Raw genomic sequence first — 15,883 nt, forward strand, 5'->3', positions numbered from 1 at the left:
ATTTTTTTCACTCCATAAGATCAGCATCTATTAAGCGCCAAACTCTTAGCATGACGATACTAACTTTTCAATGTTTTGATAAGATTTTTACAGATAATCCGTTTTCTCACAGATCACAATGGTCTAAGCAGAGTAGTCCATCATTCAAATATCGCTTGTACCATGTACACACACGTGCATGGCTCGTTGTGGAAATATTTCTTACTCCTACTTCCTCCGGCATTTTCAGAGATTTTTCTGGAGTTTTCCAGAGTACAACACAAAATTGTATGGTTAGCTGCTGCTCCGTGACGTTCTACGAAGTCATCTTTTTTGCCTTTTTCAATGAGGACTGCCTATCTTCTGAAACTAATTTCTTTTCAACGAAGCAAAATATTAAGTCATAATTTGGAATCAGAAACGATGAAACAATACTTAATATGAATATGTAGATTTTTTCCGTTTTGTGTCATTTAACAGAAGATATGACTTCAGACATTATTTAGTGTCTTGATTGTAAATTACAAAATTTTGACCTGCTCCATGATCCGATTTTCGCATTTTTAAAGTCTAAATAAGTTTGAAATAAACCAATATATTTTAAAAAATTTTAATGCACATTATTTGAATTTACTGTTGAAATATTTCTTCCAAATTTGGATATAATATGACGTTAAGTAAAAAAGTTATGACGGTAGTCCACAAACTTTCCGAACAACCCTCGTAAACATACTGTTAAAGCTGAACACGATTCGTACAAGGAATGTGTCTGCCATTTTTGATCGGATTCTCGCTATATCTGAGGACCCCTATATAAAGCGGCCGACTTAGTCACTGTTCAGTGTAATCAGTCGTCACCTGTGTAGACGGACGTATACTATACAGCACTCGGTAGCGACGAAAAATAACTGAATTCTTCTTCTTATGCAGGAAAGTAAGATATCAAAGAAACTTGCAATAGGTGCACAGGTCAGTGCAGTATACAAACAAACACAAATACACGTAACTGCAATAAAATATAAACAAATGTAATGCAAGAGGACCAGCACAAACACGCAGGTCGCCATGCCACGCCGATACCCGTGACAATAAAGCAGTCAGGTGTAACGAATGCGAGGAGGATATCGTAGATACTAATATCGAAAATGGCGTATGCCTATTTACGAGTCGTGTTCAGCTTTAAGCCACATTATTTTGTCGCCCGCGTGGCGCAGCGGTTAGAGCGTTCGCTCTAGAGTCGCGGAGTAAGAGTTAATCCTTACGTCGCGGGTTCGAATCCCACTGTGGGATATGGAGAACGGTCCTTCGGATGAGACCGCGTGAATCGAGGTCCTGTGTCGCAGTAGATGCTGGCACGAAAAAAGATCCCTCACTACTCAATGGCCTTGAGTGCCATGTATAGGTCAAAATTTGCAGCTCTCCACCGGCAAGTGGTAGCGTCTCCATAGGAGTGAAAAATTCTCGAGAGGGACGTTAAACAATAAACAAAGGCCATATTTGTTTTATAACTTAGGTCAACTTACTCTCCTAGGATATGTATTAGGTTAAGCTCATCGTCATCTTCAAGTTAGAACAAAGATTAAGACGTTTCCTAAGATCGGATAGCTTCATTGGCCTCAATGTAGATTATTAAAAAACATCTAGCCTTCTATTTTCAATAATTCAGAAGTGAAAAAAAGAGTTTGATTACACCCGCGATCAGTATGTTCTTGTCCCAGCTGACAAAGTACAGACGCGTGCCAAAAGTGAAGATAATTCCAAGATGGCGGTTGTGAGACGTGAAGCGAGTTCCAGTTTTTATCTCTTGTCAAAATGTACATAAATGATCACTGACCTACCTAATACTTTGTTATGTTTCCTTTTGCTTTCATAACAGTCTGGATTCGCTTGGGGATAGAATGGTATAAGTTTCTGGTGAAATCTAAGTCGATCTCTACCCAGCTATTCCGAATTGCCTCCTCTAGTAACGCAACACTCGTAATGGTATAAACATGTTTTTGCAGTTCGTTTTAATTTTCGCCACACATTTTCAATTATATTAATATCTGGACTTTGGGCTGGCCATTCTATGCAGTTAATGTGGTTTTCTTCCAATATATTCGTTCTCAGTTCGGGCTCCATGGACGGGAGCATTGTCATCTTGGAATATATAATTGTTATCCGGGAAATGACAAGTAATTACTGGCCAGACGTAACTGTCAATGATCTCTATATATTTTGCAGCATTAATGTTACCCTTTACAACAGTAATTGATCCCATACCTTCGTTGATAATAGAACCCCAGATCATTAGACTCGTGCGTGCACCACGACCAGGATTCAAGCAAGGGGGTGTCCACTCTTCCCCGGGCCGTCTCCAAACAAGAATACATTTATCCATACCCAATTCCACCGTACATTCCTCACAAAAGATAACTTTTATTGGTGTTTATTTAGTCTTCTCTCTATTCATTTTGTACCACACAAGTGAAATATGTGGAGATAACGAACAGTACTCGAGCTCAAAAGTCCATCAAGCATTACAAAATAGAGCAGAGCAAACACGGACCTCTAAGACATCAGAGGTGGGATCAGGTGCCATGGAGGAGTGAGCATCTCCTGCCGACCGGTCACACCCGCCGTGTGTTCATTGTCATGATCGGGAAATAACGGAAAAAACCGTCGACATTTCAGAGTGTAAATAATGGTCTAACAATTAGCATGAAAAAAGTCAGTCAGCATTTGACTTAAAGATAGATTGTATTTGCTGACAAGGTCATTGTATAGACCATAGAACTTACAAAATGATGACTTTAAACGAGACTGTTTCATCAACTTGTTTGTCAATAACTTACCTCGTTTTAGAAACGTAGAGCATGCTCTGGCGTATCGAATCAACTGAGAGATATAAACCCCGTATGCAGGTGATAAGGGTATATTGCTGCAATTGCATTTTTTCCGTCAATGACAGCTCACGTCTGTTTGTTGCCATTATAAACAGCTATATATAGAAAAGCAGACGATGTCACACTTCCAGTAACTGCAGGGTCAGACTACTTCGTCATAACTTTCACTTTGCCATGCAAGAGGGATAACTTTTAATTTTAAACCGAGATTAACGCACAGGAATTTGGATCTTTATGAGCGGAAGTGAAAGAAAGAAGAGAAAATTACCTTCATGTTTGGCACGCGTCTGTAGGTAACAACATTGTCTTTGTTTGAAAGGCTCATTATTTTAAATGTATTTTAGAGGAACTGGGATTTAAATCTGCAAGTGGTATAATCCAACTCACCTTTGTATGGCGTTTTTTGTCTCCCAATTGATTTGATGCGCAAGAGTATGCGATTTCTAAAACGGTGCAAGCTACTGACAAACAAATTAATGAAACAATGATATCAACATTCTAGTTTGAAGTCATCATTTCTCACGTTCTATCGTCGATACAATGACCTTGTCAGCATATAGAACTTTTCATTTAGTCAAATGTTGACCGACGTTTTTTATACTTATTGTTAGGCCATTATTTACTCACTGAATTGTCTATGGATTTTCCGTTTTTTCCCGATCATTACAAGGTGCACACAGCGGGTGTGACTAGTGGAAGGGGATGCTACTTCTCCATGTTACCTGATCCCACCTCTGATGGTTTTGGAGGTCTGTGGTTGCTCTGCTCCCGATTTGTATTGTTAAATGTTTAAATGGACTTTGAGCTTGAATACTGTTCGTTATCTCTATAGTCCATGCTTGAGTTCCTGATTGACAATGTCTCTGTAGTTTTTGGAGATCAGGTCTTCCAACAATCTGTTTGAACTCCCGTGGATAACAATTGCTTCCCCTAATTAGCAAATCTATTTTTTTTTGTATTCATATGAAGCAAAATACATTCAAAAACTTCTACATGAAAAGAAGAAAACACTTCAACTCGACATTTAGATATATCGACGATGTGTTTTCAATTAACTTCTATTCATACGTTGACTCGATATATCCCAGTGAACTTAAAATAAAAGTTAGTACTTCCAACCGTGTTTGCTATGCTCCAAAATTTGTATTGTTTAATGGACCTTTGAGCTTGAATACTGTTCGTTATCTCCATACATTTCATAGAATCTTTCATTAAGTCGAATACTGACTTTTTCATATTAATTATTAGACCATTATTTTTTCACACTGAATTGTCTATGTATTTTTCCCGATCATGACAAAGAGCACACGCCGGGTGTGACTGGCTGCGGTGATGTTTTAATTTGGGGGCTACCAGAGAGCCGCTCCCGCAATACAACAATTTCAAAAATTATGTGACGACCCACAAATGGATAAACTGTGCACTGAATTAATTCTCAAGTGCACAAACTTCACCAATACATATGGCAAACAAGCATATACGTAAACGTGCGATGGTCCATGATGACAATAAATGTATGGACTGTGCTCTGGGTGGTCAATACCCAAGTGCTGACGCCCGCAATACAATTTAAATAGTTTAAAATACAATTTTTATACAGCGAAAATCAAAACATGATCTTACCAATTGCAACGTTTAGAAAGAGGAAAATTGTTAAGTAATGATAGTAATGGTTCTGTATCTGCTCAACAAAAATTTCTGAAAACAAACCACCTATTCCATACGCAGAGATAAACCTGCAGATTTTCAGACAATCTCTTAAATATGCGGCAGTATTGCAATTTTAATGTTTTTTTTTTTGTTCACTTAGTGAAGAGAAAAAACGATGAATTTCATGATAATGATATTTGTAGCCCAAATGGGTTATTGCGGAGTCGGAAAGCATTGTATGGGAAAAAACCATAAACACCATGTACAGAAGAGAGGGAAGATTGGGCGAATTTTTCTTAGCTTCGAGTCGAGTGCTTTTACATTAGCTTCATGCTACACATTTACAGGAGACCAACTGAACAATTCAATAGCTACGAGCTTAGAATTTTATCAAGGAAATTCTACTTTTTTGAAACTTACATTACTTTCTGCATGCCTTTGTAGAAGGTCTGTTCTGTTTCAGTTTATTAAATTGTGTAAAAATATTCTAACTTGTAAACTTTGAGATGAATGATTTTGTAAGATTAAATCAGTACAGAAGGATCATCAAATAGTATGAGGTTTTGTCGTATATAACAGTAAAAGACTGCTAATATGTTCGGGAATTTGTAACATTCCTAAGCATGCACAGAAGTTTGACTGCCTACATCTGTAGATAAAATATAGTGCGCTTGTAAAGGTAATCAATGCCACAAGAGTCAGAAATTTGCTGCACCCAGGACATATATATATATATATATATATATATATATATATATATATAAGCATCAACAGATCAAAGAAAAACACCTCTTTTTTTTGACTATATCTAGACATAAAGCATGCTCGCTTTAAATATACACTTGGGAATTCAGATATTTAAGAGTATTAGCAATACAGTTAATTTAAATGTTGAGTATTTAATCATTAAATATAAAAAGTAGCTTAAATTTAATAAATAAACTTTAACTGCGACTTTCAGGAACTTGTGCTACTTTCAGGAATTTGTGTAGCACTTGCAGTGCATGCAGTATATAACAATATAAAAGAAAATTATTTTAAAGGAATGCTTAACTTTCAATTAATAATTTAAACTCATTCCTTAAAATGAGGTACATGTAATTTGTACAATATACATTGTCTAGTTATTTCCAAAATGTTATTTGAAATTTTGAAAATAAAAATTTAACAAACCTGAAACATTTTTTTTTCTTGATAACAATTACTTAACAAGAGTTTTTTGTAGATTGCACAAAAATGCACAAGCAGTAAGAATTTGATTGGCTACAGGTTTGAGATTTAGTGGCATGGTGTTTGACAAAATTTGAAAAGTTGTTTATCTACCAATAGCTCTCTGAATCCTATTTTTGCCTGTTCTTGATAATGTACGAAGAGCAAACTTTCCTTCATTAAAACATTATACCCTCGCTTCGGAATTTCAAATCAAAAAGGCGGTCGCAACTTTCACTTTGCCATCAACAATATGGTCATTTCCGGTAGAAGATATTTAGAAAAATCTAAACATCGGCGGAAGAACTTTATCCGAAATAGTATATAAAAATCTGCGGGTTTTTGTTGGTTCTGTATATAAACCTTTATGGAATCTGTCGCCATTATAGCTCCAATATGGCCGATATGTAAATGAGAAGAATGAACATCATTTATCCATATGAGGCATCCCTGATGAGTGGATTCAGCCAAAAGCCACAGGGAGTTAGATCAGGGATGTATGATTTTATGGTAAAGTTTTAATGTTCATCCCTGACAGATATTCGGTAACATTCGAGGCTTTGTGGGCTGGTGCGTTGTCATGAAGTAAATGTATGCCACGGGTTGCAATGTGAGGGAGGGTCTCTTCATAATGCTAAACAACTTTGGTTAATACTTTTTCTTTGTAGAATTTAGAAGTGAAACTGGTAGACTCTGGGACAGGAATTTGTGCGACAGGTTACTGCAAATTAAAGAAAATAGCATTCACGAATGTGCAGTGCGCCATGTAATTTATGGTCTGTCCATGACGTCTGACTTCCAAACTTTAGTAATTCGTTTTATTTCTTGTTCGAAAAAAGAAAATCCACATTTCGTCACTAGTAACAATTTCGTCTAAAGTTTGGAATCGCAATATTCGTATATTGCGACTAACTGCTGACACATTTCTTCCTGTACCCTCTTCTGTTCATCTGTCTGAATGTGGGGGACCCATCGAGAACAAACTTTTTTCAACATTAAAAATTCCTTTTTAATATTACTACTGATTACTACCCGGTGAAATATGGAATATTAACTATGTACGTTGCATCAGTTTCAATGATCTGTTTCACGTACAGTGTCAGTATGGCAGCTGCAGGTCTTCCACTACTAGGATTATCTTCAAGCGTCTGTCGACATTCTTGAAATGGACCTAACCATCTCATAACAGTAGGATAGGAATGCAGATATCGATGGTCCATATACTTTGTTTAATTCAGCTTTGATTTTTGTTATGTTATAATCGAGAAGCGCTTTTACTCTAAGTACGCCCTTTGCTCTAAATGGTTCGGAACCTCAGTTGTCATGGTTCTGTCAACTTTTGTGCTATAATGTCGCAGACGTCAAATACGTCACACGTCAAGATTTCGGATTTGCGTTTAGAAAATATTATTTATTTACATTTATAAAGAAAATTTATCATCATAATTTTCCTAAATCAAATTCCTTGAAAAACTTCGTGAAGCATCTTTAATTTAATATTTATGAGTTTCCAAATGCCCCCCTTGTAAAGTGCAATAAAATATATCAATTTCGAATACATTGCTCATGAACATTCACTCCGTGATTTTCCCCCTGGAATTAGCATTTAATAGAATGAAGAATAAAAGGAGCGCCTATCATTTTTGTGATTATACAATATCAGGTAAGAAGCTAATGCTTTGTACCAAACTGCGAAGTAATAATCAGGAAAACTTATGTTCATTGATCTATTATCACTTCACTGTATATCAACTAGTTTCCAAATCAACTCATTCTTTGATTCAAAATGTAAGACTTTAGTTATCTTCATGTTTCTTATTTTTGGAATTTATATAACTTTAAAACGAACTTATTTTTCACTTCTACATTAGTGAAAAAAACTTTTTCTTATTATTTACAGAACGTTAGCTTTGGGAATGACTTGAAGATTTTCCGGGAAATGATATATTATTGTCATTCCCAGAACGTAAACCCTAGCGAATGAGAGTCATAAGGTTTAAAGACTTTTAACAAATACAGATTACATGTAAAAATATACATGCATGATTGCCAAAGCTACTGAGCAAAATTTTTCCACGTAAATTGAAAACAACGTACCAAAACAACAAGAAGGAACTTGTGATTCTACACATGTAGTAAAAATATATGCAGGGGTGTTCTTAATGTTAGAAAGTACACAAGCAAAAAGAATCAATAACAAATTGAGCGTTTCTATGAATTTGGAATTCAATACTGTTGCTAACCACTTAAAACATTTCATTTACGTCTTTCACGTATAAAGGATTTCTGTGTAACTAAAGATTACTGTCGAAGACAGGTGCCTGATATTCATTTATAGATTCCCGTTCATTCACATTTAATCCAACAATAACACGATAGATACTAATTATCTCGTCGGTTTTAAATATTGAAATTGCTATACGAAATAAAGTACATCATGTTTTCCAGATCTTTATAACCATTGTTCTAAGAAAACTGACATCGTTTTTCTTTTTAGAAAGTCAATAAAAATTCATCAATGTATAAATCTCCATTAATTTAACCCCATCGATTAATGGAAAAAATAAGCATAAAAGGCCAGGACCTCTAGACCCTGACGATTGGACTTCAACAGCTGCATTGTCTCTTGGTAGTAGACCCTCATGACTGGACTTCTACAGTTGTTTTGTCTCCCGGCATCAGAAAATCAATGACAGACCCACGTTACGATGTCCCTGTGGCAGGGTTGGGCACCACCAATTTTTATGTGATCCATTCCCTTGCGCTCACGTGCATTCTAACGAGCCTCTTTTCAGCTATATCTATAATTGTTGCATCTTTTTGCACAAAATCTGCAAAAACGTTCTTCAAATCGTGGTCAAAATGCGAACGTTTCGTCGTTTATTTGGCTTTTTGTGATGGTTTCTTTAACGTCGCTCACTTCATGGATCATTTCCATATGGCAATTGTCAAAGACCACGTCCATCCAATAGAACTGTGCGAATTCTATGGCTTTGTTATTTTCATGTTTATTTCCTCTCAGATGTTTCTGGTATCCCTTATTGCAATTAACGCCTTTGCTCTGATGAAATTCGGTAAAAATATAAACTTTGGAAAGTATGATTGGAAACTTCTCTTGTTAACATTCGGATTTCCATTCTTTGAGTGCCTTGCTGTCACTATTGCAGGTGAAATGGGGCCAACTGGAGCATAGTGAGTACAAATTAAATCAGTATACTTTGAGCAATACATTTTAAATTATAATACTTAGCATGGTTTGTAATTTCTTGCAGCTGTGGAGTAGCGGGAGACGTCTCCTCTCTTTTCTTCTCTGCAATACCAGTGTTGATTGTAATAACTTTGAACATCATTCTTTATACAATTACATGGTTTAAGATTCGTTCGGAGACAAAACGATTAGCCGGTTAGTATAACAGTCCTTTTTGTTTTCACTATTGTTGACATGAATTGCCAATTTAGGAAGACTGAATAATTTTGGTTTTCTTCAACTTCTAAGAGAATGAGTTGCTTTCTTCGCGTTTATGACATTTTGTATACTTTTCTTGATAGATACAATCGGAGAAAAGGCGAATTCAGACAGAAAAGCCGCTCAGGCAGCCAAAAATATGTCTTTGTTTGTATTGGTATTCATTATTCAGTGGTGGGCTTTGGTGGTATACGGAGCCTGGCAAATGGCAGTTGAAAACGTACCTATTGAAATGTTTCTATTGGTGACGACATTTTCTAACATAGGCGGGGTTTTAAATGGAATCGTCTTCTTGATCATGCGTAGAAACAAAAAGCGTCAGACACTCCCCAAAACGACGACTGTCATTTCTGTAATAAAATCACAGACGACAGAGACTAGAGTATCGGAATGAATTTTTGTAAAGAGGAAATTTAAGACAAAAAATATTTTACAACACAAAACCTTCACAAATCTGTAACAGGAAAAAGAATGATAATAATGATAAATCAAAAATACTGAATCATCAACTGAATCAAATGAGGTCTATGGTCATAATATTCGTCTCGAGTAATGTAGCAATATACAAGATTACTAGTATGTTGAATTTTTTATGCACCAACATTCTTCATTTTTATACTAGTACTTTTCAATAGTAGTCCAGCTTTCATTTCTGTATGCTGAAACGGTGTTCAGGTACATGTATATCAAATAATATTACAGAACTGCATCAAAACTAAGTAAGAAGAACTAACTCAAACAAAATTCGATTAGCAAACTAGATGAACCAAGTGCAACTTATGTGCGAGTCCTGGAGAGGTCGAGACTGTGTGGTTTGGATGAAGAAATTATATATATATATATATATATATATATATATATATATATATATATATATATATATATATATATAAAATACTTTCATGTTTTAACAAGATGACTTGTGTTTTTGAAAAAGTATTGCATCTCACGGCGAAGGTTTAAGCCTCCCAAAATGCAAGTCAAACTCCAAGTTCAAGGTCAAGAGATTAAAAAAACGTGCTACTCAGAAGAGGTCTTTGTCACAAGGAATACACATTGTGTTTTTGAAAAAGTATTGCAGCTCACGGCGAAGAGTTAAGCTTCTCAAAATGAAAGTCAAACGTCCAGGTCAAGAGATTAAACAAAAGTGCTACTCAGAAGAGGTCTTGCCACAAGGAATACACAAGTGAAATATGAAAGCCTGTTCAAAAGTCATGACCAAGGTTAAGGTATTTCAAAAGTAGGTCAAACTCAAAGATCAAGGACAAAAGGTCAATACTGTTAGTACCCAAGGGAAGGTCTTTTCACAAGAAATACTCCTGTGAAATATGAAAGCCCTAGCGTCAACCGTTCACAAATTATGGTCAATATTAATGTTTCGCATAAGTACGTCAACTCCAAAAGATCACAATTGTAATTGGTACCCACTGGAAGGTCTTGTCACAAGGAATACACCTGTCTAAAATGAAAACCCTAGCACCAACCGTACAAAAGTAATGGCCAAAGTCAAAGTCTTTCAAAAGTCGGTCAAAGTCCAAGGTTAAAATTGTTGGTACCAAGGGAAGTTCTTGTCATAAGAAATACACATGTATAAAATGAAAGCCCTAGCTCCAATCATTCAAAACTTATGACCAAGGCTAAATTTTCAAATAGTGTCAAACTCAAAGGTCAAGGTTAAAAATATTTCCATCCAAGGAAAGAATTTATCAAAAAGAATACAAGTGTAAAGTATGAAGGCCCTAGCTCTAACCGTTCAGTAGTTATGGCCAAGGTTATAATTTGGTAAAAGTTTGCAAAAGTAGGTCAAACGGTAAAGTGGTCAAATACGTTTGTACCCAAAGTTCTTGTCATAAAGAATACACATGTGAAAAGAAAAAAATTAAAAAGTTGGCTGTGGAATGTAATTTTTCGACTCATATTTAGAATAGTTCAGATAATATTGGTAAAAAGTATAGATACTTTATAAACATGCCTAAAAGATTTTCTCTGAAATTCAAATTGCTGTATTGTTGGAAGACCTGGTCTCCAAAAACCACATAGATATTGTCAATCAGAAACTCAAGCATCTTTTTAATGTCAACTTCAGAGTACTTGTGTGTACAATCAGAATGATTTTTAACAAAATAATTTTGCAAATGACCAATGACAAGGTAAGTATATTTAGGAGTTCCAATTTTATTGAAAAAGCAGCTGTCAATTATATCAAAAAGCCTGGACTTTAATTTATCGTGGGGAATGGTTGTGTATAAAGTAGAAAAGTCATAAGTTTTTAAGCTGTTGATTTTGGTAAAATCTTGCGATTTCAAATTTTCCAAAAGTTCCTTGGAATTTTTAAGTATCCACATCTGATTTACACCACTTCTCGAATATATTGTTGCATAGTACTCTTGAAGTTTCTCCTTCACCACTGCTAATATCTTAGTGAGGAGTAAAGAAAGAGGCTTGGTTGAACATTTACTGGAACCCGCTATGTATCTTTGTTTGTAAGGATTTTTTTTGAATTTTCGGAATCCAATATAAATATGGTAATTCAAATTCATTTTGGTTGTTTGGAATATTCAAAATATTCAAAACTGACATATGATTTTGAAGAATTTCTTCCTTAGAAAGGGAACTACGAGTATAAGTTGGATTACCACTTGTAGATCTAAATCCAGTTCCTCTAAAATACATTTAATATAATGAGCCTTACAAACAAAGACAATGTTGTTACCTGCTTTGTCAGCAGGGACCAGTACGTACTGATCATGTAATCTATCTAATTCTGTTTTCACTTCTGGATTATTGAATACAGAAGGGTAGATGGTTCTCATATTGCCCCTCAATCTTTTAATGCGTGATATTAACATACATCTGATACATTTAATCCATTCTGACAAAGTGTCAAGGTCTTCTTTTTCATGTCTGGCCCATCGCCTGGCGTAGTCCTCTACAGAATCCATAATATTTTTGAAGGATCGGGGTTCCCTAAATTTAGGACCTTTTAAAATTAGTGATCTAAAGTCCTCATTATTAACTATATTAACGTCACCAGTAATAACGTGTCCAGCAGGACTATAGTTATAGGGCGAAGAAGAACATGAACACGATGGAGGATTATGTTTCAGATATTCGATATCCAGGCCCTGTAAAGTTTTCTTGTAATTAAAAAGTTTGGAAGCAATAGTCGATGTATATTTGTAGGAAATACAAGGTGTAGTCTTTAACTTGAAATATGGTGGAAAACAAGACTGGACCATTTTGTGATTAAGAATATTACTTATATTAACCCTGTCAATTCCTTTGTTGGCATATTGAAGTTTAAGGAAAAAACGGATTGTTTTAGCCGCATTTTCTTCAGTAAAACGCGGGGGTATAAAAAGCCTATGATTTGCAATATCCATAATCACAGATCCGAGCCTATATTCTGGTGTCGAGGAATAAAAAAATGGACTTTCCTTGACCTTTTCAAGAAGACTATTTAAAAGTTTCAAAGGGACAGAGTAAAGTTTGGTGCGAATATGATGTAGACCTAACTGTTGATTTACGTAAGGTAGTAATGAATCAAAAGAGACATCGTGTATGAAAGGTTTATTGTAAGACCGATGCCCATGACTACGCTTACGTCTCTGTGTATGGTTAAAAAGTCCCATCACATTTACATTGCTACACTGTGGACTGGAAAGATTTCCAACACTATCGACATTGTCATTACATCCATAAGGAAAGGCTGTCCCTAGCTTTCTCATCCAAAATTCTCGTTGCCTACGGAAAGGTGTACTCAGTGATGGACTGTTTGTGTGGTGGTAAATCTTTTCTAGAATTCTAACTTTCATGGACAAAATTGAATGATCAGGTAAATTAAAATGTTTGTATAAAAGTTGCTGACCCCCGTTATTTATCTGAAATCTATGACCTGATGTTCTTTTATTGAGTGATCCCTTAGTTTCACCAACATAAACAAGTCCACAAAGATTACATTCTATTCCGTAGACAACATTAGAAGATTTGCAGTTCAGGTTTTCCCAAGTTTTGGTACAGAAGCTCTGTCCAGTAAGATTACTGGTGAAAGAAGTGTTAGTTATCAAAAATGTCACAGGTTTTACAGTTTTTTTGAAATAGAAGACATGGGATCGGAAAAGGAGTCTTCGAATATATCTGTAATAGAAACTTTACATTCTTTCAATTTTTTGTATGAACTATTGGTTTTATACCAAAACTGGGAATCTGAAGACTGTACATATGACGTATGTTTAATATCCCTCAGGATAATCCGAGGGGCACCGAATGAACTCCTCGAGTCTGTGTCCCTTATAGACTCAAAAGAGTGACGCCTTTTTATACTGGGCGACGCGTCTGCCAGTATCATTTCGTTATTCTGTGTACTCATGAATGAAAAGGTACCGAACGACAAGTATCCTCGGGACAGACTGTCCACCAGCAGAGATACATGTTTGGTGGTTAAAATGAAATATATGGAGATAACGAACAGTATTCAAGCTCAAAAGTCCATTAAACAATACAAAATAGGAGCAGAGCAAACACGGACCTCTAAACATCAGAGGTGGGATCAGGTGCCATGGAGGAGTGAGCATCCCCTGCCGACCGGTCACACCCGCCGTGTGCTCCTTGTCATGATCGGGAAATAACGGAAAAATCCGTCGACAATTCAGTGTGTAAATAATGGCCTAACAATTAGTATGAAAAACGTCAGTCAGCATTTGACTCAATGATAAATTGTATTTGCTGACAAGGTCATTGTATCGATCATAGAACTTACGAAATGATGACTTTAAACGAGACAGCTGATATTCTTGTTTCATCAACTTGTTTGTCAATAATTTACCTCGTTTTAGAAATTGTTCATACGTAGAGCATGCTCTTGCGTATCGAATCAACTGAGAGATATATACCCCGTATGCCGGTGATGAAGGTATATTGCTGCATAAGTAAGGGAAGTTGACGATTGAAAAGTTAAAGTCATCACGTTTATCATAAAGCTTGGCTGTTAGATTACCATTTACGTCTTTTTCAAGTAAAATATCCAAATATGAAACAGATGTGTCAGACTCTGTGGTATCTTTTATCTCAAGCTCACCAGGATATATCGTATCGACATAAGAATGAAAATAACCATTGTTAATTGACAATACATCGTCGATATATCTAAATGTCGAGTTGAAGGCCACAGCAAGTGTTTTCTTCTTTTCACGTACAAGATTTTGGACAAATTCTGCTTCATATGAATACAAAAAAAGGTCTGCTAATAACGGGGCGCAATTGGTACCCATGGGAATTCCAATAGATTGTTGGAAGACCTGGTCTCCAAAAACCACATAGATATTGTCAATCAGAAACTCAAGCATCTTTTTAATGTCAACTTCAGAGTACTTGTGTGTACAATCAGAATGATTTTTAACAAAATAATTTTGCAAATGACCAATGACAAGGTAAGTATATTTAGGAGTTCCAATTTTATTGAAAAAGCAGCTGTCAATTATATCAAAAAGCCTGGACTTTAATTTATCGTGGGGAATGGTTGTGTATAAAGTAGAAAAGTCATAAGTTTTTAAGCTGTTGATTTTGGTAAAATCTTGCGATTTCAAATTTTCCAAAAGTTCCTTGGAATTTTTAAGTATCCACATCTGATTTACACCACTTCTCGAATATATTGTTGCATAGTACTCTTGAAGTTTCTCCTTCACCACTGCTAATATCTTAGTGAGGAGTAAAGAAAGAGGCTTGGTTGAACATTTACTGGAACCCGCTATGTATCTTTGTTTGTAAGGATTTTTTTTGAATTTTCGGAATCCAATATAAATATGGTAATTCAAATTCATTTTGGTTGTTTGGAATATTCAAAATATTCAAAACTGACATATGATTTTGAAGAATTTCTTCCTTAGAAAGGGAACTACGAGTATAAGTTGGATTACCACTTGTAGATCTAAATCCAGTTCCTCTAAAATACATTTAATATAATGAGCCTTACAAACAAAGACAATGTTGTTACCTGCTTTGTCAGCAGGGACCAGTACGTACTGATCATGTAATCTATCTAATTCTGTTTTCACTTCTGGATTATTGAATACAGAAGGGTAGATGGTTCTCATATTGCCCCTCAATCTTTTAATGCGTGATATTAACATACATCTGATACATTTAATCCATTCTGACAAAGTGTCAAGGTCTTCTTTTTCATGTCTGGCCCATCGCCTGGCGTAGTCCTCTACAGAATCCATAATATTTTTGAAGGATCGGGGTTCCCTAAATTTAGGACCTTTTAAAATTAGTGATCTAAAGTCCTCATTATTAACTATATTAACGTCACCAGTAATAACGTGTCCAGCAGGACTATAGTTATAGGGCGAAGAAGAACATGAACACGATGGAGGATTATGTTTCAGATATTCGATATCCAGGCCCTGTAAAGTTTTCTTGTAATTAAAAAGTTTGGAAGCAATAGTCGATGTATATTTGTAGGAAATACAAGGTGTAGTCTTTAACTTGAAATATGGTGGAAAACAAGACTGGACCATTTTGTGATTAAGAATATTACTTATATTAACCCTGTCAATTCCTTTGTTGGCATATTGAAGTTTAAGGAAAAAACGGATTGTTTTAGCCGCATTTTCTTCAGTAAAACGCGGGGGTATAAAAAGCCTATGATTTGCAATATCCATAATCACAGATCCGAGCCTATATTCTGGTGTCG

General features: G+C 35.6%; 1 protein-coding gene across 1 annotated transcript; it reads left to right on the forward strand.

Annotated features, from left to right (window-relative positions):
- The first annotated feature begins 6,507 nt into the window (after positions 1-6,507).
- Positions 6,508-9,583, forward strand: LOC133182553 (uncharacterized). Its single transcript, XM_061317401.1, has 4 exons — positions 6,508-6,538; positions 8,420-8,915; positions 8,996-9,126; positions 9,273-9,583. The coding sequence occupies exons 1-4, from the start codon at positions 6,508-6,510 to the stop codon at positions 9,581-9,583; spliced, it is 969 nt and encodes a 322-aa protein (XP_061173385.1).
- The last annotated feature ends 6,300 nt before the right edge of the window (positions 9,584-15,883 follow it).

This window comes from Saccostrea echinata, unplaced genomic scaffold (assembly GCF_033153115.1).
Source record: "Saccostrea echinata isolate AGI-Se365-2 ecotype Australia unplaced genomic scaffold, CSIRO_AGI_Sech_v1 ptg000009l, whole genome shotgun sequence".
Taxonomy (NCBI): Eukaryota; Metazoa; Mollusca; class Bivalvia; order Ostreida; family Ostreidae; genus Saccostrea; species Saccostrea echinata.